The following is a 20,700-nucleotide window of genomic DNA, read 5'->3' as shown; positions in this document are numbered from 1 at the left end:
TGACGTTCCTGGGGCCCGAGGAGGCTGACGTGACGTTCCTGGGGCCCATAGTGGCGTTCTTGAAGCTATCAAGATCTGAAGTTTCATTGTTCCTTATGATTCTTCGTGGTTCAGCGCGTAGTTTTTTTGTTTTTTTTTCTTTCTTCTTTTTTTGACGCGCTTTTGTGCGCTACGGGTGCGATGACCTACTTCTGTATGTGTATGTAGATATTCATACTGTCTCACCCAAGCTTTTTGTGAGTATTTGCCTGCAATTGTTTAAGGTTCACCCATATTTATTTGCATCCTCAACACTTTTTCTAGACCAATAAAAAGAAATAAAGAACATGATTTTTTATATATAAATTATTTATTTATTTCAAAAATGACATACAAATACGAGCCTGCCCAAGCCAACAATGAGCTTGTGGGTCAGCGCTCGGCAGAATGGAGCAAGCCAGGGAGCGGCACAATAAGTCAATATTGCACAAGACTCAAACTCAAACTAAAACTAAAAAAAAAAAAAAAAAAAAAGGCAGTAAGAAATGACGGGGGGAAAAAAATAAAAAAAAAAAACAAAGAAAGAAAGAAAAGAAACAAAATTACACATACAGATCAAAGATATAAGATTTTACTTCTTTCCGTGTGCTGGAAGATAAAACATTATCTAGCAGGTCGTTCAACACATCAGGTACATAGAAGGCACGGACACGTTTGCCGTATTTGTCCGTACTCTTGGTAAGGTAAAGCGGTCGCGTGGACGTAATGTTCTGGCGGGGACATACGGGAGGCAGAACTCATTGTTCCATATATACGAAAGGATTACTGTTTCTTTGAATAACAGCCTGAACGAGGGCATGCGCGAGCATGAAAAAAGACCAGGATTGCTAGTAATGTGCACACCATACATCACCGCCCGAATTATGGACTTTAGTAAAGAATCAACTTTATTGCGCCAAAACACTGAACAGAAATAAAAAGAACAAATTCCATATCTCAACACACTGTACGCCAATGCATGTGCTATTGTTTTCCTTACGTAAATTGGGCATAGTGCTTTAATAGAATACAGCAGGCAGGCTATTTTGCGCAGCCTTTCACAAACTTTAGCCAAGTGAGTGTTCCAGGACATGTTAGAATCGAAATGAACACCGAGATAATTGACACTTGAGAGGTATGGAATAGGAGAGCAAGAAGAATTGTAACACAGAGGAGAATGAAGAAACACTGGAGTGATGACAGGAATAGATTTCAGCGGATCGTGAAAACATACTAATTTAGTTTTATTTTGGTTAATAGAAATTAAGTTATTACGGTACCAATTATTACTCATTATTTATTACGGTATTTATTACTCAGTATATTTATTTCTTGGATTTAACAACATCATAACAGTCTAAGGTAACTTATCAATAAATAGGAAAATAAAGCCAAAGCGTTTTATAAGGACACGTTCTGTTGGATAACAAACAGAGAAGGAAAATACGAAGTCACCGGCAGGTGCGCCGCGTAAATGAAACGAAATTCGCCTTGAGACAAACAAAATTTACAGCTGTCGGTAATGTTCTAAAAGTCAGCGCGCTGTTTACTAAATCTCAGGAAATTCACGGGCGATTGTGTATTTTTTCTTGTTATCTTCTCCATGTGCCTTTTACTTTCCGCCGGTAGCAGAACGCCATACACCACTTTTCAAACTTCTTTTTTTTTTTTTTAATGCACATCCAGGTTTTCAATGCGTTTCAATCCGCATGAAAGCAGGCGTTGACGATCGTCGGCATTGCCATTCTCGCAGCCTGCTACGCGGACGGGTTGACGCGCATTGACTGATGAGCGTCCCATTAACGCGAGGAGTGCCGCGCGGCAGCGCTGGCGATGCGGTCGCTGCTGGCGCTACCATACCAGCGCGCGGAACCCCGAGTATAAATACAGTTGTCCATTTGGCATGCAGCAACGGCTTAAACGTTAACCGTTTTTAATGTCCACGGGATCTGCACGTTGATCATTAAAACACACGAGGGTCATTCTGAACACATACAGTGTGGCCTTCTTTAGTTGCACCGGAACTTGAAAAATAAGAACCAGACTGTTCTGGCGTCCTTGTTCTGTGATGACTTTTGGAAATTAGTGCTATGGGTGTACTCTGATGAACAAGTACTTTTTTCCCTATTGGGGCTTCCCCTAAGCATGTCGTACTTCGTTAATGCATCCAGAGTCCGCACGTCTTGTCGAAAGTATACAGCGCAGTGAACTCAGTTCACAGAGAAGTGGCCTGAGTGGTTCGAGAAAGCACCGCGTTCCGACTTGCTCTCTGTGGACATAGGAGTGCTGCGTACGAGCTTCGGTATTGCCTGTTCATGACGGCGTACACGAAAGGATTGATGCAGCAAGACATCCAGGAGAGAATGGATGACATCACGTGCACCTCTGGCGTCCTGAAACGAAAACAAAAAGTGTAAGCAAAAAATTAGGAGGACACCTATGCGCCGCCACTCATGCGCATTACCGCACAATAGTAAGATACTTTATGCCACACGACATAATATAAACACCCTCTGGTTCTCAAGCCATACTAGACTTCGGTCGCTGTTTACCTTCCCCATGTCGGCATGTCTGCGCTCCATTTCCCTGATGCGACGTTGTTCTCGGCAATTCAAAAGGAAACCTATAGGTGCCGCAGTTCCTGAGGCAAGGGCGTTGACGTCGAAATTTGAAAGGCTACATATATTTGCAGCAAACTTAATTGAAGTAGTCATAGAGGGTGTTTCTGTGATGGCGCTTGTCGACACCGGTGCTGTGGTCTCAGTGACGGAAAGAGCGCTTTGCCGCCCTTTCAGGAAAGTGAAGACGCCTCTATCTGGCCTGTCGTTACGGGCTGCAAGTGCCATCTCACTTAGCCGTCAGCAGCGTGTACTGCTCGAGTACTCATTAAAGGCATTCTATACATGATCGATTTCATCGTTTTGCCGTTATGTTCACATGCGATCGTCTTGGGCAGGGACTTCATATCGCTTCACGACGCGGTTGTCGATTGTTCTCGGGCTCAGTTCAGTAGTGCCCTCTGCGCTGCCCAATCCCGGGCAGGACGCTGAACATTGCGATGCCACTGTTTCAGCCAAAGCTCTTTTCGCCGAGGAGGATGAGGAGGAGGAGGAAAGGCAGGGAGGTTAACCCGTAAAAGAAACCGGTTTGTTTTACCCTGCACTGGGGGAAAGGTGTAAGTGGATATAAATGTTGTGAGAGAGGGATGGGTGAAGTTAGTACAGTCACATCACAGACATGTCACATCACATCACGTCACAGTCATATCACGGAACATAACAACAAACTCATAGTCTTTTGATTAGGCCTGTGCTTTTCATAAAGCGGAGCAGTGCCTGGGAGGCCTTCACTGCAGAAGATCGCCGTGGCCAAGGACCTAAAATCTTAATTTCAGTCAATGGGCGTCCATCTAGATGCTCCAGCTTACGGCATAGACATCTTTTCGCCGACAGTACTGATATTCCTGCTTATTCCCGCGTGCTCATCCGTGATTGTACCGCTCTCCTGTGCCTCTGTTCGCGATGCAAGTGTCGTTTTCACGTCTTCTCATATTTTTCTTCGCCATCACTGTCTGCCCTTGCCCTATGCCGTGCTCACCATATCCGCCGGCCTCACCGCCTTATGGACCTCGAACCCTTTTTCAAATCCATTCGCCTTTCGCCGCGACGAATGCAACAGTACAGTGCAGCTATTCGATTTTGTTGTCAACTCTGACGACACTGGATCACCATCGCTCGATATGGATGCCCTCAGCCCACCTCAGTTGACACCTCTATTCCTCCATCTCAGCGAACCCATGCCCTCCTTGAGGATTTCCGCTCCTCTGCGTGTTTTGGGACGCACGTCGACTACTGAGCACCAATTCACACTGGCGCCTTCTTAGCAGCGCAATAAGGATCCTTGAATCAGGGCACTTCTCGAGTTTCTCTCCGAATTATCGGCGGTGACACCACTGCACGCCCTGCGTCTTCAAGCATCACATTTTGAAATCCGACACAACCTGCTCTACCGCCGCAGTAATTGCCATTCTGATGTAATAAAATGGCTTCTCGCCATTTCCCGGCGCCTACGGTCCTACATTTGCTCCTGTTCCCGCGCTGACTTGCAATGCGGTCACGCGGATCCTTTCAAGACGTATATGCGCCTCCGTCTCCGATACTACTAGCGTGGAATGTGCAACTTTGTTTTGAAGTACGTTCGCTCTCTGTGAATTACCTTGTTGAGTCCCTCACGCTGTCAACAGATCTCCGTCGCCGCGGCCACGAGACTGTGAATGGCTCCGCGGTCTTGCCCGCCCCTTAAGTAGCCAGAAATACTCCTCTTCTGCCCAGGGGCCGTTGTAAAAATGGAGGGATGACTCTCGAGCCGCGTGGCCATCGCCTTGGGCTCACGGCTGGCTGGTCTCGCTGATCTCGCCTGCTCGTACGCCTTCTTCAGTTCGCAACTCTTTACAAATAAACCCCCACCCTACAATTACTTTAATTTTGTGCATGTTAAGTTTAGGCTATAATGTACAGCTTTGCATGTGTGCGTCAATAACCATTTCCTTACAATTCGTCCTCTGAGCTACATAGCTAGGTAATGTCATCAGCGAATCGTAGATTACAGAGATATTCTCTATGAACTTTTATCCCTAACTGTTCCGGATCGAGGTCTCTGATTATTTCCAATAAGAAACGTTCGATACCGCTGAAGAGGTCGTGTCTGCCTGACTTTATCAGGATTTAAATTATTTATTTATGTATGTCATAGGACAATGATGACTGTAAAGCCACTAAAGGCGATTTCCAGTACTTTCACACATGACTCATCTACAGGAGTCTTAAAACCGTGTGCATATGCGGGTGAACGTGCATGTGCGGTGGGGCACTCGGTACCTGAGTCGGTGCGTATAGATTGGCCGCAGTGACCCACCGGGCGCCACTCACTTGAGATGAGGTTCCAGCATGTTGGCCACGAGCAGCGGCAGGAAGCAGATAAGGAAGAACGCGAAGGTGGTCGCCATGACACAGGTGACGCGCAGCTCTTCTTCCCGATGCGCCGAGCAGCCGAGGCCTCTGGTCGCCAGGCCGTACGAGGCCAGCCTGCGAGAACTGCGCTGCACCTGCACCGATGACGCGAATAGAAGGGTGCTTAGAACGGCCCCCTTGAAGTAGGGTGTTGGCAGGTATTACCAGGCTCTGTATTTAACTGCGTTAACAGTCATTCCCCCAAAATCCGCAGAAGACCTCGATCCAAGCACCTCGGTAAAAGCGCATCTCCCGCCTACGAGTTCCACTTTATAATAAACCTTACCTTCGCCCTCCAGAAACGTTGCCAAGTGTTTGCCACCAATCCACGACTACTCTCCAGAATCCCTGGTGGAACGGAACAGCGAGGGTGAAATCAAGTTAAAGATGCAATTAGAAGTGATAACTATAGAACTGAAGCGTAAATTTTCTGACAGCTAGCACAGATTAGCCGTAGCACATCGTATCGCCACCCGTCAAATTTTCATTACCTTACATACTGTTTCTATAATTTAAACATTAAAAAGTACTGCGTCCAAATTGCTCATTTTAGATACAGATCCCACTCAGTTTTGCTCCATACCGACTTTGAATCGGGGCCATCTCTTTTTTTTTTTTTTTATCGCGGCCCTGTTTTAAAGACACGCATGCAATTAACATAGCTAAAACGGCCACTCCAGCGTGATTGCCAACCATTTTCAGAACCGCTGTACCCCCACCTGTAGATGGTGCGTTTTCTACGAGGGCATGTACCGGTTGTTTCAGGGAACAGTTCTAAAAATTACTAAAAATAGAGAGTGTCAGATGGAAAAAGAACATTTTTTCCCTAAAATAAACCGTCAGCCAGAGTCGACGTCATTCACCGTAGAATCATCCTAGCTGGACAACTAATTAACCACATGTAATGATTAATTTTCTAATTAGCATAGTCTGGTAGTCAATGCGAATGGGGAGCTGTAAGCCATTGAAAAGATTATGACATATCAGTTCGTGAAAAAAAAAAGCCGTTTCCTACAGCTCTGCAACGCGAGAAAATATGGCGCTTTTTCCGAGCATTACCGAAACAGTGGAAAATGCGTCTGCTGGTGACATGCTGCAGTGATTCCGGCGCCAAACACATTAAATGCCTGCCCACTGGACTGTGACATGAAGTTTCTTTTGCTTCTATCGCTCTGATATGTAGCGATTATGCAAATGGCTGCACCTATCACTTTCCTTCCGCCAGAGCCGAAACAAAACGACGTGCACGGCACGGTACGGTACGTCGCACTCGAAAGTGGCTTCAGTTTCGTGACTAGCATCACCGCCTCTGGTGCCTATAGTGCTTGGAAAGTTTCGGAATTCCGATGTCGACACCGTTTCACTGCTACTATACTCCGCCACGTGCTTTGTGTTGTCCTGGCACTGAAGCTGGCGAGTGCTTGAACGCAGGGACTGCTTTATCTCTCATGCTTGCTCATCATATGATTGGCCGAAACTTGTACATTTATTTAACCACCCTTTTCTGTCATCTATCATTGCATATCACCGTATGCGCTGAGGCAGTCAATATCAATTTAAAAATGCGCTTCCATTCAGAATTGGGGGTCGAAAGCACTGCAATAATGCGTTGCGTTTGCACGGTGCTGCCAACTGTCTCGAGCGTTAAGTTTCGGTTTTGTGGGGTCAAAAGCGCCTGATTTCGTGCAGCAGAGACTTAAAGAATTACTTTTTGTCGTTCCAAAACCTCACACGACATCATTTGCCCATGACATAACTACCGCACCGAGCTAATTAGCAATATGTGTGGTTATTATTAAGCGTCGAATCATGGGTAATAGTAATTGGCTTTCACTTACAGTTCGTCTCGAAAGGATTTTCTAATTCAAGCTTCATATTTTAAGGACCTTTGGAAAGCGTTCGCGCAAAATAGTCGGTGTAGAGAACGGACAGTGAGGATAAGAAACTCCCCACAGCGTTACTTCTGTGTGCTGGTTTATGCTACTTAGGGTCACTTACATACATACCACTGAATCGCTATCAGGCGTATGTGTGTGACGCACAGCTAGAACTCCCTGATGAGGAGCAGTATAGATGGTAGCATATATGGAGTTATTGCCTAGATTATCTGTGTTTCGAGCGCCGTTCATCTCACAATTAGCTTCAGGTGACCACTCGGGGTGAAAAAGTACCGTGTCGTTTTCTTTTCACGCGGAAGGCAACCGAAAGCGACCAGACCTTGTAATAGATGTGTCCATAAGACACCGAGATGCCCAGGCAGGGCACCAGGAAGGCTACGACGAAGAGCAGTCTCTTGGGTGAGGTACCGTCCTTGGCGAGCACGGTGCAGGAGAAAGTTGGCCCGTGCAGCCCAAAACGGCCCCACCAGCCAGCCAGCACGGGTACCAGTACGCCGAAGCCAAGGAGCCAGCAGGAAGCCACTGCCACCAGCGTACGGTGCCCAGAGAAGAAGCGGTCGTGCCGGTGACGAGAATTCACCAGCAAGCCCCTGCCGGGAACAGACAGCGGCAGGAGGAGGTTGTGCTTACGCCGATTAGGTGGCGCATTCGCAGCTTAGGGAAAGTTCGTCCCCGGCGAATTACATCAACAACCATCACGCTTTTCGATATCCACCAGAGCAAAACAGGTGCAACTTCACAAAATCCTAGTGGATCTGGGATCATGTTCAAGGCAGCCACAAGGTCATAGTGGATCTTGTGGCCCCTTGAACATGTAAACTTATGAGAGGTAACGTAAACTGTTATTCTTACCTTCAGATCAGCAATGTGCAAGGGACGTCTTTTCCGCCTCTAATTTTATTTGACCTCCTCTGGATGTATAACGGGAACCCAAATCCATATTTTCACATTCTTATTTCCTGCAGGCTGATATCATCAACGAAGACATCCGTAAATTAGACAACACCTCTATAACAGCCCTCGCCGCGCTGGAGAGCGAATGCTTGGACGAGGGTCGGCTCCGCCAAGTGGGATTACGCCCGTGTGGCATTCTCCCCAAAGTCGGCAAACGTCTCTCAGCAGAAATCCTCCGCTTATCTCTCTCACCTCCTGTGAAGGCACGCCTATAGAGCATATGGCCTTCAGTCGACTCAAGTCCTTCCTAGAGGATAACCATACCTCCCCTAGTATGCTGGGCTCAAGTCCTTCCTAGAAGATAACCATACCTCCCTTAGTATGCTGGCTTCCACACGTGTCTGTCAACATATGGTGTCATGCTGTGGCTTTACAACCATCCGGGTCTCTATCTTAGTAAGGCCTGTGACAACTTTGACCATGACCTCACTAATCTGCATTCCTTCAATCCTGGTTGAAACATGTTCAACTACGTTACGGTGTCCCTGCATGACATAATGTCGAAAATCTGTATAAGTGGTCTCGCTTCCACCCCTTTGCCAGCAGGCGATCCTGCAAATTAGGATCGCTTCTCTCACCACTCATTTACAATATTCCCGTCTTTGCACTCCCGCGGTTATCTTGACATACATTTCTAACCTTTCGCACACGTCGTCAGTATAGAAAGTACTGACGACTGCGCTGTGGACCTCGACCTGCATCGCGTGCTCCGCACACTACTTAAAGTCGGCAAACGTCTCTCAGCAGAAATCCTCCGCTTATCTCTCTCACCTCCTGTGAAGGCACGCCTATAGAGCATATGGCCTTCAGTCGACTCAAGTCCTTCCTAGAGGATAACCATACCTCCCCTAGTATGCTGGGCTCAAGTCCTTCCTAGAAGATAACCATACCTCCCCTAGTATGCTGGGCTTCCACACGTGTCTGTCAACATATGGTGTCATGCTGTGGCTTTACAACCATCCGGGCCTCTATCTTAGTAAGGCCTGTGACAACTTTGACCATGACCTCACTAATCTGCATTCCTTCAATCCTGGTTGAAACATGTTCAACTACGTTACGGTGTCCCTGCATGACATAATGTCGAAAATCTGTATAAGTGGTCTCGCTTCCACCCCTTTGCCAGCAGGCGATCCTGCAAATTAGGATCGTTTCTCTCACCACTCATTTACAATATTCCCGTCTTTGCACTCCCGCGGTTATCTTGACATACATTTCTAACCTTTCGCACACGTCGTCAGTATAGAAAGTACTGACGACTGCGCTGTGGACCTCGACCTGCATCGCGTGCTCCGCACACTACCTGAAGCTCACACCTAATGAAGGGCAACGCATTGCGTAGCCTAAATCATACAGGTATTCTATAATCGAACTTCTTCCTTGATGGTGTTTCGTTCTCTGTTTCATCACTTGAACTATGGTTGTGACGTGTGGCTGATGTTTAGGTCACGTGACGTATGGAAACACTGGAATATAATAGATACAAAAGGTGTCAACAGGCATTAACACCAAGAGAGCAGAGGGGAATTTTCTTTAATAATCTGAAAGAATAATGTAATCTGGAGATAACTGATTAGAAAGTAAAAGAAAAAACAACCCCACACCTTCGGCTAGATAAGCATGCACCACTTCCGCTGTTTTTTTTTATTTTTTATTTACGAAGCGTACACAGCTTGATCGGCGGTCACCGGAGCCCAAATTGATAAGAAACGGTATCAGAGAAAACAAGCACGTGATTCTTATCATAACTGTGACGCGATCGTTCTTAGTGCACGTTCAAGGTAACGTCATATCCTTTAGCTACCCATTTATCATCCATCTTCTAGCCAAGTCGGAGGCTGAAAGGTGTTTCGACTGGGCTTTTTCTTGAAAATGTACGGTACGAACGAACGCGTAAAAAAATCCCTGTTAATTCCACCCACCTACATCCCGTATTGACCATCCGCACAAAGTCGGCATCCCACTTTGCCACACTACTGCTTGCTTGACATCGTTTGTGCATTGTTAATTTGTGTGTAAAATTTGGTGCCGCCCACCTCCTCTCTAATCATGGGAGATTTAGAAATAAACAAAATAAGCATAATTTTAATTCACTACAAGACGTAAACTAGACTGCTTCAGGGGATAGAATGAAAACAAAGCCGTATAGGCACTTAATTTGCCGTTTTTCGATACCTAACCATCCCCAACTTGACGTCAAAGCCATCTTTCGGTTTATGAAAGCGAAACAGCATCGAGAAGGAGTTCAAATATATATTATTTAGCTGTCTTATAGGTGAATATCATGGGATGATCTATATGTACTATTATGTAATGCATAATTTTAAAGGAGAAGGAGTACCCAAGTATGCTTCACAATTCCGCTCAAAATCAAATCGTGTGGTCCGAAGGCTTTTGAGCAAGGCTGTGCACTTGGAACAGATCTCTGATCTTATGAAGCAGCTATGATATCTCTGGCTTTTACGAGAGTATCCATGCCTCGTACGCTCGCTCAGGCGAATCACCTGACTACAGATTGCACATTCTCAAGTGCCAGCATTCGCATAGGGTGCAGACCATATTTCTGAGCCACGGTAATGGATCCACTGGCAACGAGTGGCATCACCAAACCGTCCTCACAACATACGTACCACACGACGAGACACGACTGCGCCATCCGGCAGCTAAACGTTTCCATAGATAGTTTCGTCCAGAAATTCCTGATTGATTATTGCGATACTGTCAGTATAATTACCTCTTTGCTGCGGAAGGCATACGTTGGTTTGCAAGACAGCCGTACTGCAGTACAAAACAATGCATTTTGTTAGAATTTAGGTTCAGCTTATTTTGGTGTGTCACTAATAGTTCTGTGTTTCAAAGCATGCGGCTCTATTTTTTATTAGAGTATACGCCCACAAAAGCGCTGGCAATAAGTGTATATAACAGTCGTCATAGGAAATTAGTGCTAATGGTTTCTGCAGAAGTTCCAAACATCGGAATGCATAGCATACTGCCGACAACTACAAGCAATTATTTCGGAACGTCTCCGCCGAATCCCACTCATGTTTGCCACATTCTAGCTCTAGCACGCTTAAGCGTTTTAGATACAGGAAAGCATGCGACATTAGCCAGAGCCAACAGACTGGTAGTGCTGAAAAGATAAAGTGCTGCGGCGCTTAGGACGGCGACACTTTGCTGCGCGGCGAGCATTCCCTTGAAAGTAAGCGTTGCACCTTTAGGTTTTACTTCAACCGCTGCTGCTTTCTTTGTCTATCTGGTTAGAAACAGCTGTCACGTGCAGTTCAGGCTGCACGTCCGCGTCTGACTCAACTGCGTATAGACTGCTGCAGCGTTAATCTAATCACTTCCGCTGCAGTACAGCTCTATTATCCAGGTTTAAATTCAAGAGCTGCATTCTGAACGGGGAAGGGACCTAAGCAGTAACCGTCCCATAGTAAACGACTCACAGGAGGGCAGGCTGCCGTCGACAGCTGAAAACTAACACGTGTCAATCACGGATATGTCGAATTACTGCCTTTATCGAACTCTCAGAATATCCCCTTGAAAAACCCGTGCAGAAGTAGAGCTGGTATTCGGATTTATTGAACTCACGTTTTAGACATATAGAACTGTGCACCATGACCCTGCAAGGTGCACCTTTCCTACTAGCGGTCCCACGATCATTTTTCGCGCGCGGAACCGCGTCGAATGCGCGTCCTTGGGCGCCTGCTGGCAAGGCAAACCTAAGCAACGTCGTTAACGCCGGCCTCTTTTGCGCTTCCTGTTAGATTTCTGCGCAAACTACACCCTTACACGTGCCCGCATTGTAATGAATTATTTATACATCACCATTGGTGTGCCAAATCAAACTAGCATTGCCCCTATCCCCTAGGTCTCCTCCTGAACGTGAAAAACTCACTAAATGATATAAATTTGGTGTACTATCAGCTGCGTCTCCTCTTATCCTCGGAAAAACAGCGCTGGTATACACGCTCAGACTATGCTGGTATACACGCTCAGGTGTGCGAGAGAGACATGGGGAGAGCTTGTCTAGATGTTTTCTCCTCCTCCTCCTCGCGCTCGTACTCGCCTTGTGTAAAATTTGGCGCCATTTCTTTAGCTCTAACCATATTAACAGGTGTGTATATTAATAATCGGAACAGCCACTATGCTCGGCGCACGGAATGCGGCGAAGGTGTCGGATTCCTGCGTTCGGACAGCAGCGTGGAGACCGTGGCCGCCGCTCATGGTGAGCGGCCATGGCTAAGTTTACATGCCGGGTACACGGTGCTGAGACAGGGTACATTAGGGAGAGAGGCAAAGCCATAATCATAAATTTAGTCGGTCAGGTTTAAGGCTTGAGAACGATCCAACGTTTTATACTTTACGCGTGGAGAGAGAAGGCGAAACGCGCTTTGCTGTACCGCCTTCGAAACAAGAGAAAATTATTGTCGCTCCGCCTTGCGATATAGATTCTTTCTATTGCTACGAGACGGTAGAGCATGCACTTCGTCTCATATATTGACACATTTGAAATACTGGATTCCATATCTGCTCCTATATATATATATATATATATACATACATTAAAGTTATATATATATCGAGTGCATAGATTACTGGGTTTGAATGAGAAAAGCGGTAGTTTCACTGCAAATTGAACTTTTACGACCCAGAAACACTCAAGCACAGGTATCGCCACCACGACTGCTTTTGTGCAAACTGCAATGACGTCACGATAGTTTCATGGACGCGGATAGCTGAGGTTCTGCTACACTTTCACCGGCTTCTAATCAGTGATGACTGAGCCAATTTCAGTCTTGGAGACTTGAGTCCGTCTTTCAATAGGAATTTTTCGACCAATAAAAAGCTTTTCTTGCTGCCGAACGAAGACCAATGCTGCCAGGAAGACGATGAATTTCTTACACATAAGTAATATTGGACGGAGTGGTCCCCGCACTGTCCTTCTAACGTCCCAGCATGGATACACCGCCATCAGGTCCCACCTGGTGATGCTGATGCCGGTCATGGAGAGTATGGACGTGGCCACGTTCCCGTAGAAGAAGAAGCCGAAGACGGCGCACATGGCGTCCCCGTACATCCAGCGGCGACGGAAGTAGCGCGTCGCCGTCAGCGGCAGGTTGAGCGCGCAGAAGATCAGGTCGGCGCAGCACAAGCTCAGCACAAACGCCGTGGTGGGTGAGCGCAGTCGCCGCCTCCGGCCCAGCGCCACCAGCGTCAGAAGGTTGCCTGGAACTCCCAGCGTCGCGAACAGCACGCTGCAGGCGCCCGCGAAGTACGACAGATGGAGTGGATACTCCGCCGCCACCATATCGTACGCCGGATCCTCGTTCGTGGTGGAATTGTTCTGCGAGGCAGAATTGGATATACGATGCATACCGCTTATTTTAGCGAACTTTTAAATATTCTTAAACAAAGGGAGTTCAAAATATAAAAAGATATGTATTCAGGAACTAACTTCCAGCCGCGGTTTGCGTAATTTGTTTAAAAAAAGCACTGTGCAGTCGTTTATCTAAAACTCGCTAATTTATGTTGGGTACGTGGCTTGTACGAGTGAGGCAGGAGTCAGACATCACCGATAAAAAGATGTCTTAATAGATTTTTGAAACGAGAATGAACTCATTTTCTGAGCCCTGGAGCCCAAAGAAAACTGGAGCTGCTGTTCTTTTTTTTTTTTTTTTTTTTTTGCGTAAGCTTTAATAGGCTCATGGCGCAAGGACACGTCCGCAGAACGTCTGTAGATCAAGTGTCTATCCGTGCCGCCAAAATGCAGAGAAGCGGCAGGGAGAAAGGTGTTTATCTTTTTGTCTCGATGTATTACAGACAACCTAAAAGTGAGACCATTTACATTAGCGTATTTCGATCTTATGTTCAAGGGTTCGCAGTGCGGAATATTAAAATGTTCACTGCGTAATGAGTCACGGGTGGATCACTAGCTCATTCAAGCTGCGCAGCCAGTGATACTGAGTTATGCAATGAAGCAGAGATTAGAGTGTGATCAAAGAGATCGTCCTTTCCCGTGCCGATATTACATCGCGATGAAGTGTGGGATACCTCAGTAAGCTTCAAAGAGCAGGTGAAAATCATCGAGTTTAGGAAAACAAGAAAAGCAACTGCCACATGTTAGCGACTCAAAAGAACTTGCTTTGATAATAGGCATTCCGCACGCATACGTTTGCATTTGCTTCGGGCGCTCCACGGTAGCCTTCATAATTGCACTTCACAAGTCCTTGAGGTTAAAAGGAAGTTCTGACGCGCCCATGAAACGACCAAACACTTATGAGTGTTTCCACCTCGCGCCCATGCATGTCTTCCATTGCATAGCGAGAACTCGTGAGGTGTAATTATGCACGATGCAAAAGCGGCCATGCTTGTCAAAGGCGTGCATCTCACCATTTGCCGAGATCTCCACGACGAACTGTCACGACAGCACGTGCTCTGCAGTTGACCTGTCTCCTCGTGCCAAGCTGTCGTCGTGCATGGCGAACGGATGGCAGCTGTCCCTAGAGGTGCCCGGCTTCGAATATCGCTCGCGGTCGTTTTCGTAAACAACGGCAACGCTGCCGGCACGCTTGTGTCTGCGGTGATTCAAGCGTTGCGAAGTTGGCCACAAGGCATTGGTATTTCGGCAGACACATCCTGCCGGACCGACGATTGCATGCGAAGGCAACAACTATCCCCGTGGAAAGAATGATTTCATTCTGCTAGTATTTCGTTGACGGCCATATCCATAATCAGCTACAAGTCAGGAATGAAGCGGCAAATGCCCCTCAAAGAAATCTTTCCAACCAATCGCGTCACTTTTCAGCGCAGGTCACCCTGGAAAAAGCCTTTGTCCATGGCTCAAGTAGTTTCGTTCTTTCCGTTTTTTTTTGGAAACTGGACGGCGGTCGCTAACACAACGCCCTTTGTCAGTTACTGCAATAAAAGGGGAAACATTATTTTCTGCCTGTTGCTGGGCGGTTCCTCTTCGTCGGCGCCATTGGTTGGAGGGCCTCCTTTGAGGAATTTCGCCGCTGAATTTTTTACTTACAATCGAGCGTATATGTGGTATTGTTTAGCATGTGACTTTGTGACGCCGTCAACCTGTCCACCAATCGAGGCATTTCACCATTCTTATCACGGAATTTCTGCTCATGTTGGGCCTAATATCGTGTCGCATATAAAAACCTTTCAGGAATGCACTTATGCCTACTTAGGAGCAGTAATGCGAATCACTGCGAGTTCGGTCACGCCGATTGGTGGATTCACCCGACACTATACACTATAGCTAACCTCTCGGCACTCGGCCGGATGGCTTATATACGGATTTACCAAGGTTAAGGGAAGGAGCGACGCAGCTAGAACTTCGAACTTCATGCTCAACGCACAGTGTGAGATTGTGTTGAAATTGGAAATTTATGAATATGATGAATATGATTATCATTTACTGCACAACTCGAGGGCGTGCTTCAGTTTTACACGAGGCCTGCTCGACTGTGGCAACAGTGTAGTACAAGCCCTCCCTCACGAACTCTGCGAAACAAATTTGTGCAACTAGTTCGCTCCCGACTGGAATGCCAGGTAAAGACTGCAAACATGTACACGACACATTTTTTGAACGTTTACGCATGACATGAACATCACTTACAAACAATATATGTAAAACCTTGATAATAAGAATAACATTGAAAGCTGCAGCTCGCGCGAACACTGATAATCCGCGGCCTTGCCGTGCCTTTGTTTTATCTTTTATCACCTCAATTTGTACGCTCCAGAACTGGTTCCGATCCCGGTAGCAGCTAGGGGTGTATTTTCAATTAGAAATTTTCATCCGACAAAACGCGGTTACCTTCGGCGCCGTCACTCAGCAAAGCTCGGCTATCTGACGCCTAAAGGTCTGTGCTTTCGAAAAACTTGCACTCTAAGCACAGCCCCCGACACGGTTAATTTACTGATTATTATGCTGCTTTTGTGCACCGCTTCATATTATGGCTAATAATTATTTTGTGTTCTTGTAAGATTTTACCTCTATTTTTTGTGTATTCTTGTATAAATTATGCTTCGTGTTCTTTTTATTTTTGTGAATTGTCCTTTCCGTCTGTATTGTACTCTGTACCCTGAGCGCAAAATAAATAAATAAATGACGCAAGTGTTATGTCACCCTCTCTGTCCCGCGTGGGCTGGAGCAGCGAGAGGGGGGGGGGGGGGGGAGCATAGGTAAGAACGCCATTTCTTCTATTCCTCTCCAACTATTTTCTCTTCATATAAATGCAGTTAGCATCCCATTCTGTCCATGTTGAACCTGAAGTTAATCGGACGATACTGGGCCTATCACGCGCACTCATGCGCCGATGACGTGAGGCTGGAGAGGTCATTAAGAGATAAAGAGGCATTTGCGTTTTCGTAGATATCGCAGCTTAGTGGGAATTTCTGAATACATATGATAGGCAGACAAATAGATATATTTGTTTTGCTGTTCAGCAATTGCTCGGTGCAGCCAACGAGGAACAAAGCGAGTGGACAGTGCAGCTGACAATACCGAGAGCGCACCACCAGAGCATCAGCTGGCTACTGAAGTTCGGGTGGAACGAGAGTCTGGCATAGAAAACAGAGGAGGATGGCGACGCGGGAGGTGGCTGACAAATGCGCAGTTAATGTGAGTACTTCACAAAAATACATTATAAAAAAGGAGACAGCAAATTATATATACGCAGTTTCAAGGAAAAGAAAGATGGGCAGAAAAGACAGGTCTACAGGGAGAAGAACACAGACGTGCGCTTCACTCATTTGCCCCTTGTAGTAAGACGTCACCGCTATCTGCGCGCTTACTATCTGAGTAGTGAGGTAATGAGCTCATGAGTTGCCATTAAGGCTTCGAGCGTGTGTACATTGTCGCGCAAAATTGAGCATGTTATAGTATATGCTGCCATTTTTCAAAGATGGTGGCAGAGTTTCATACATCTGCTTGGCTTCGCCATAGCAGAACGAACAGGTCTGGCCATGGCAGCAAGAATGCAACGAAATAGTGGGGAGGGAACTCAGTGGTTCTTCGCTGATAATAGAGCTGTAAGGTCTATGGGCGACGCATGCGCCTTGCAAACCGGAGCGTGCCAGCATTGAGGGCTAATAAATTGTAGTAACCAATACGCCCACAAGCTCGTAGTGGTATAGTATAAAATATTTATTCGAAAAAAAAAAAATGTAACGGTTATGAGTTAAGGGCGGGGTTGGTTGGATCCTCAGTCCAGGACTAAGTTGGCTCAAGCCGCTGCTCGAGCTCTCGCAAGCAAGGCCCTTTGTGCCGCAAGGTCGGAGCTGGACAGGGCCGCCTCCCAATCTGGCAGAGTTTGTTTTTTTTTCTTTATTTCTTTTTTTTTTTTACGAGATATGGATTGGTTTTTCTTGGCAAGCCCATACCATATGGTAAAGTTCTGCTTTCTGGCCACTAAACATCCATTCAGCTGAGAAAGTACCCGGACTAATTGCGTACAGTCTAGCTGGGCTGTTGTGTGGCATTTCTCAGATTTACCGAGTCCTTTAGCGGCTGCCGGGAATGCGTGGCTCGCTAATGGGACATGTTGCAGTATCTCGCGTTATGTAGAGAGAGGCTGGAGTGGTCATATGAGGGGAGTGATGAGGGATCCCGGAAGAGGAATTCTCGAGCTGCGGCGTGTACAAACTCGCATCGTTTTCCTCTACCCTTTGATGACCATGCTGGTACCCATATTACTTCTTTGTCTGAGGCCTAGCGTTTGGCTTAAGATGAGATTTTACAAGCCAAGGGAGAAACCCGGCCTCGCGTATAGTTTATGTAGGCGGTTTGGGAGTCTGTAACGATGTATATGGAAGCGATATGTATGTGTTTAAGTGAAAGTAAAAGTTTATTCGTTCGAAGATATTTACAAAATATATAAAATACAGACGATGCTGCGGCTAATGTGATAGCTGCCTCCTCCATTTGTGCGACGCCTGAATTTCTAGCATTCATCCCCGCTACCGTATGGCCTTGGCAAATGACGGCTACTGTTGTGATGTCTTCGCAGGGATCCGCAGCATCCACAAAAAAGTGTTCATTTGTCCTTAGAGTAGTTCATATCCATCGTCCTAGCTCGTGCTTAGTGTCGTGCCTCATGATATTCGGGATGCATATTGCGTCGTAGGGGCATGGTGTGGAGTTGGCCCCTCCAATCATCTGATATGTCCTTTCTCTGCTGTGTGGTTCTGGGAAGGTTGTGCTGTCCAATCACTTGCCATCCGGTGGTGGTACCTGAGGTGCGGAAAGTTTGCATTAGAAGCTGATCCTCTATGAGTTTGTAGGTGATGTTGTGGACTCCATGTTTAAAGAGCGGTAGGTAGATGCGATGAGGGATAGCCCTATCACCCACATTTAGGCCATTAGAAATATGGTATCGATTTGCTTGAGGTCGTTCTTCCGTACCTTGAGGTACGGGGATACGTAGGTTATGCGGTGGACGATAAAAGTCTGAATTAGTCGCAGCTTGTCATTCTCTTTTTTGGTTTTGGTTCTTGGTCATAATATGCGAGATCATTCTGCTGACTTGCTCACACGTCGTCCGGAGCTTAGCGACAGCTGTCGCGTTGTCCCCTTTGCAAGTTGTGTCTTTTTCGGAAATGGGTCTATCGTGAATCTTAATTTGGATCGGTTCGTTGCCGCCACGGGGGCGCATGACGAATTAAGTTCTGTCTTGGTAGATAAACAGGTGATGCCACACTCGGTGGCGTAGTTCTGCACAGTTTTCGCTGCTTCCTGGAGTGAACCCTCCATCTATCCTGCATTATAGTTCTTGTTGTCAAAATGCTGCAGATGTCGTTAGCGTACAGGACATGACGTATGTTTTCTATGACGTTGAGTTGGTCCGGTAGGCGCGACAGGGACAAGTTAAAAACAAGCGGATAGAGTACCGCTCCTTATGGCATGACCCTCGTGCCCATGTGAATGGGGTTCGATCTTGTATCGCCTACTCTGATGTGTACTTGGTGATTCTGCCGTAATTCCTTGACGAAGTTGTAGGTGCAGAACCTGAAGTTCGTGCTTTGAAGTTGTCCATAGAGTGTTTGTCGAATGCTCCATTTAAGTCGAGTGCTAGTATTGCTAGTATGCGCGTAAGCTTCGTTTATGGGTTGAGTCGACGACCTTATGTTTGAGCTTCATGGGGACATCTTGGGTTGATAGGTGGTTTCGGAAAACGCAACACAGTCTGCTAAAGGTGTCTGATATCAGCTGCAGCACCTAGCGGGAAACGGAATATTTGAGAGGATGGGTACAATTACTTATTTTTGGCTAGCGGTATGTTTTTAAAAGTGTATATACTAATTCGAATCGCTGTTAGTTCTCAAAATGTTTGAGTGTTCACACCATGCAAGTCACGTCATCTATCCCAGAGGTTGTGTTTTGCGAATGTTTTAAACGAAAATTGCTTTTTGAAGTCCGTAAATTTTCATCTTCTTTCTTTGAAATAGCAATTACCGCTGTACAATTTCCGGGAACCCTGAGATGTTTCTAACAATTTAGATTGCATTCTAGGGAGCTTTAGAAATTTGCCATTTGAAAGTTCTCAAACGAATCGGCACGTTGGTGCACCGTACCTTTTACAATTTAGAAGTATTGAAACTGTAAGGGTGTAAATATCGCACTGACCATGCAATGTCATCAGTAGACAGTTATTGTCTCGAAAATTGCACAGGGTACTCAGCGCAACACAAACGCACACAAGAAACAGGACACCACGGGTGCTTTCGGAGAGAGCGGAAGCCGACGCGCAAGTGCTCACGAAGGCTACACGTATGTATGGATTACCATATGAGGGCATCAATCGACTCCGTGCCAATCCGTTAACAGGGTGGTGGTAGTGGTTATGGTGGAATTGTTTCGTTTTAACAGCCTTTTAACAGGACATGTGTACTAAGTGGACGAGGGCGCGTTGCAGGTCCCAGGAGGCGAGCCAGATATTAGCCACGGGGGGCTTGGAGGGGAAGGGTAGGCGGAATACATGGGGACTGTGCGATATATATATATCTGCTGCATATGTTACCAGATGGACCCATGTGGTGTCTAAAATTGCCAGTGGTGTAATTAAAGTTTGCTTGGTTTATGAAGATTTTTTTTCGCTATATGCGGCAAAGTATGCGAGCTTCACGGCTCGTTGTGTGCGGGGGAGGAAATCAGCAGTCTAACTTTAATGCAAATCATTATAAGGCTCACCGGCAACGAAACCTAACATCGCGTCCAGAAACCCGATGATCCAATCAGACATTCGATGCTAATCGTTATCTCAAGTTAACGATAATGGGCAAAATTGTAGGGGGCACTTGAGAGCCATCGTGGATCCTCGTGCGCGTAGTATATGCATTCTGCGACTCGCTATAGCCATCATCATCATCATCAGCCTGATTATACCCACTGCAGGGCGAAGGCCTCTCCCATATTTCTCCACTTAACCCGGTTCTGTGCTAGCTGCATCCACTTGACCCCTGCGCTATAGCCACTGAACCTTTAGTTTGTTCCTCGATCTGACCATACAGCCGTAAGCTGTCCCATATGAAGTGCAAGACAGACAACGTTGGACGTGGCTACGTTCACATAAGAGTGTGTCTGGCTCGTGTTCCGAGGACCCCAGGGGGTTCGACTCCCATTTCTTAGGAACTGCCAGAGCTCCTACACCACTCGACCTCATGTAGTCTTGTGACACCACACAACCCGCCGATTATATATAGTCAGTGCCAAAACATACTACCTACCAAGTTCCAACTACCTCCTTGTGATTTCTCGTTCACAGCGCTGGGTTTTCTGAGAAACGAGCATTTGACGCTACAACGTTAGT

At 46.5% G+C, this 20,700-nt stretch overlaps 1 protein-coding gene across 1 annotated transcript; it reads right to left on the bottom strand.

Moving 5' to 3' along the window:
* Window positions 1-888: 888 nt before the first annotated feature.
* Window positions 889-13,208, bottom strand: LOC146207841 (protein trapped in endoderm-1-like). Its single transcript, XM_084587174.1, has 4 exons — window positions 12,862-13,208; window positions 7,245-7,515; window positions 4,947-5,122; window positions 889-2,411 (listed from the first exon to the last, which is right to left on the bottom strand). Exons 1-4 carry the CDS (start codon window positions 13,185-13,187, stop codon window positions 2,234-2,236), a joined length of 951 nt encoding a protein of 316 aa, XP_084443300.1. The 5' UTR covers window positions 13,188-13,208; the 3' UTR covers window positions 889-2,233.
* Window positions 13,209-20,700: the final 7,492 nt, after the last annotated feature.

This window comes from Amblyomma maculatum, chromosome 1, assembly GCF_055883805.1.
Source record: "Amblyomma maculatum isolate TAMU_Amacu chromosome 1, ASM5588380v1, whole genome shotgun sequence".
In the NCBI taxonomy this organism is placed as follows: Eukaryota; Metazoa; Arthropoda; class Arachnida; order Ixodida; family Ixodidae; genus Amblyomma; species Amblyomma maculatum.
The sequence above is the reverse complement of the archived record's forward strand: the minus strand, read 5'-3'. Positions and strand labels throughout refer to the sequence as shown.

What these genes read in the sequence shown, in the direction of transcription:
- LOC146207841 (XM_084587174.1), bottom strand. Translation starts at nt 13,187, where the DNA reads ATGGTGGCGGCGGAGTATCCACTCCATCTGTCGTACTTCGCGGGCGCC. An exon ending in ATGGACACATCTATTACAAG is followed by an intron (nt 5,123 to 7,244) that starts GTCTGGTCGCTT and finishes TCATCGGTGCAG; the next exon opens with GTGCAGCGCAGTTCTCGCAG. An exon ending in ATGCTGGAACCTCATCTCAA is followed by an intron (nt 2,412 to 4,946) that starts GTGAGTGGCGCC and finishes TTTTCGTTTCAG; the next exon opens with GACGCCAGAGGTGCACGTGA.